Below are 2,775 nucleotides of genomic sequence, written 5' to 3'. Positions count from 1 at the left end.
ACGACACGACACGACACGACACGACACGACACGACACGACACGACACGACACACAACGCATTACCAAATCTGAATTAAAAAACAATAAAAAAAATTAAAAAGTGGTTGGCCTCGGCGTACCACGGCGATCGAGGGCGGGCAGGAGCCGGGCGAAGAGGCCGCGTACAATGTGCGGTGGGGCGAGGGTGAGGAGACGGTCGGAGCTGCGGTAGGCCTGCGGGAAGACGGTCTCTAGACTGGCGAGGCCCACGCGCTCGGCCTGGTCAATGTAGTGGCTGCACTCGTCGGCTGTGAGCACCTCGTCCACCACCCACGCCTCTATGCGGTCGGCATTGGGCGCCCCAACATCGCCCAGGTCGACGCGTCTCGGTTCTGTGGTTGGGCGCCATTGCTTTAGGTTGGCAGAGCAAAAGTAAATAAAAATAAAAACATAATTTCGAAGTGGAAAAGTAAATGGGGGCGGACGTGGGACGTGGGTGCGGTCAGGGGAGAGGGAGGGAGGGTGGCTGATGGGGCTGAATTGTTGTTTCCCTGTGCTGCTGCTGCTCTCTTCATGATCACTCATCGTCAGCTTCCTCTCTTGTTTTGGGTGAAAAAGAAAGCGGGCCATTGGGCGAAGCACCCATTTTTATCTTATTTTCCGTCGCACTGCCCCAACAGGAAGATAGGGGAGAGGAACCAGTTGGGTGGAGCAAGAGAACCCCTGCGTCGTGTTTGACTACGGCGGCCACACAGTCTAAGCCGTCTCTGCGCCGCCGCTGGTGTTAGTTTGGATGAGTGCACACAGACTGACCTCTTGGGATGGCTTTGGGGGGGGGTTGGGTTTTGCTTTTCCTTTCCCAGGATTAGACGGAATGCCCCGCGATGATCGCACACTTCCTACGTTGGTGGGCTACGAGCGAATGCACGCGGTGGAGGTGGGCATGGGCGTGAGGTCGCACGACGTGGGCAAAGAAGCCAAGCGCCGGACCGGCCTCCGCCCTGTGTTTCCCCTACTCACACTATCAGTACATTGTCATATATACACTCAATGTTAACATACACTTGCTTTAACGCCAGGTGCGAAACAGAACAATCCTGAACTTTGACCTCCTGGAATCCCTTTGGTGGGAAGCGTGTAACCCAACCTTTCGTCACACGTCGCCGGCGATTTTGACAGGAAAAAAACAACGACACCAACCACAGGCAGCATGCATTGCAACGAGCTGCGGGTGGCGCCAGAGGAGCTTCCGCTGGTGGTGAGCCACGCGTCGTTCACGCCGCAGGCACCCTTGAAAAGATGCTCCAGATCGCCATGGAGAATTCCAGGCTGCTTGGCGCTTGACCTACTTATCTGCTTGACCTACTTTCCTACTACTTGACCTACTTGACTTTACCTGCCTGCTCTGTTTTACTTACTTACTGACTGACTTCCCACTCAACTTGACAAGCTACATGATGCACACATGGTGGCGATGGCCACCTCAAGGGGAGGGGGCAGCCCAGCTCATGGTCTTGACTGGGTGGCCACCATCTCCAGCCAGCCCTGGTGGGACGGGACGGCGCCACTTGTTGCGTGTCGTCTGCCGCCACTCTAAATGTCGCACACGTTGTGTGTACCATGTGTCGAGTCGTGTGCGTCGTGTCGTGTCGCGCGGAGATTGCGGTGCTGACTGAACACACACACGCAGACGAGGCAAAGGGTGCAAAGAAGGGCGTGACGCATTGGGTCCAGCAAAGACGCTCCCGACCTCCAGTTTGCCTCCACCCTTTTTTTAGTTGGCCTAAGCCGGTGTCAATGGCGATAGCCAATGATCGGTTGCATAACACAACACGAACAGGGAGCGACTGCCCGGCAACGGGCGGCAGCGCACAGATCAGCGGGCCAACGGACTGGCGCAGCGCCTGCGCAGCGAACTCGCCTCGCTCCTGCCTCCCGGTTCCCCCCCAGCCCAACCCTCCACTAACACTGGGGCGGCTGCTGAAGGTCGAGGGGCACCGAGAGGGTGTGGATCGGTGGGTCGGTGGTCAGCAGCTGCGCGGCTGTAGGAGGTACTCCGCACACAGGAGCTCTACGATGAACACGGTCCCTACCCCCATCATCTCCCATTTCTTGCAAATCACTGTAATGGGACTCACCTGCACCCTCTCAGGCCTGAGCATCGCCACAGGCCTGGCCAACACCGACTTGTCCCGGCTCACCAGCAACTGATGAGAAACTCGTGTGCGTTGCATTGCGTGCTTCCAATAACTTGCATTCTGATCCTCATCATTTGCCTGACCATCAGAAGTTTACCTCGGGCCGTCCTCCGCCGACCACCTTTGAACCCTTGCCCTCCTTCTGCCATTGCTCGCCGCCCAAATTCTGGCTGTACAACACACAAGTGAGCTGCTGGGGCTAGCCGACCGAAAAGACTCTTTGGGGGGGGGGGGCGTACGCGGCGATGCCCTCGCCGGTGTCGCCGTGGATGTCGGGCCGGTCGCCCATGCCCGGGTGCTTGCCCTTGGCCATGGACTGCTCCTTGTCCTGACCGAGCTCCCTGTTGCGTCCTTGCTTGGCGTGCTTGTGCGGCTCCTCTGTAGAGCCCCCCCCTTCATGTAAGTATGAAAAGAACTGTCGCGATGTTTTTATAGGGGATTGGGGGGGCGTACGCTCGCCCTCGCCCTGCATCATCTTGGTGGCGCCGATGGACTGACCGGAGCCCTGGTGCATGTGGGTGAGGTCATCCTTGGTGAGCGATTCCTGCGTGGCCATCTCCTCTTGCTTGTCTGCTTGCTTGTGCGGGGCGTGTGTTG

At 58.0% G+C, this 2,775-nt stretch overlaps 2 protein-coding genes across 2 annotated transcripts; both read right to left on the bottom strand.

The window, feature by feature from the left end:
• Positions 1-94: 94 nt before the first annotated feature.
• ACA1_079460 (uncharacterized protein) lies at positions 95-565 on the bottom strand (the record flags this gene model as incomplete). Its single annotated transcript, XM_004337801.1, has 2 exons — positions 95-372; positions 466-565. 2 exons carry the CDS (start codon positions 563-565, stop codon positions 95-97), a joined length of 378 nt encoding a protein of 125 aa, XP_004337849.1.
• A 1,698-nt stretch (positions 566-2,263) lies between these two features.
• On the bottom strand, positions 2,264-2,734 carry ACA1_079450 (uncharacterized protein; the record flags this gene model as incomplete). Its single annotated transcript, XM_004337800.1, has 3 exons — positions 2,264-2,348; positions 2,418-2,556; positions 2,632-2,734. The coding sequence occupies 3 exons, from the start codon at positions 2,732-2,734 to the stop codon at positions 2,264-2,266; spliced, it is 327 nt and encodes a 108-aa protein (XP_004337848.1).
• Between the last annotated feature and the right edge of the window lie 41 nt (positions 2,735-2,775).

Source organism: Acanthamoeba castellanii (assembly GCF_000313135.1).
Source record: "Acanthamoeba castellanii str. Neff unplaced genomic scaffold scf7180000084615, whole genome shotgun sequence".
Taxonomy (NCBI): Eukaryota; Discosea; order Longamoebia; family Acanthamoebidae; genus Acanthamoeba; species Acanthamoeba castellanii.
This window is presented reverse-complemented; position numbering and strand designations above follow the sequence as displayed.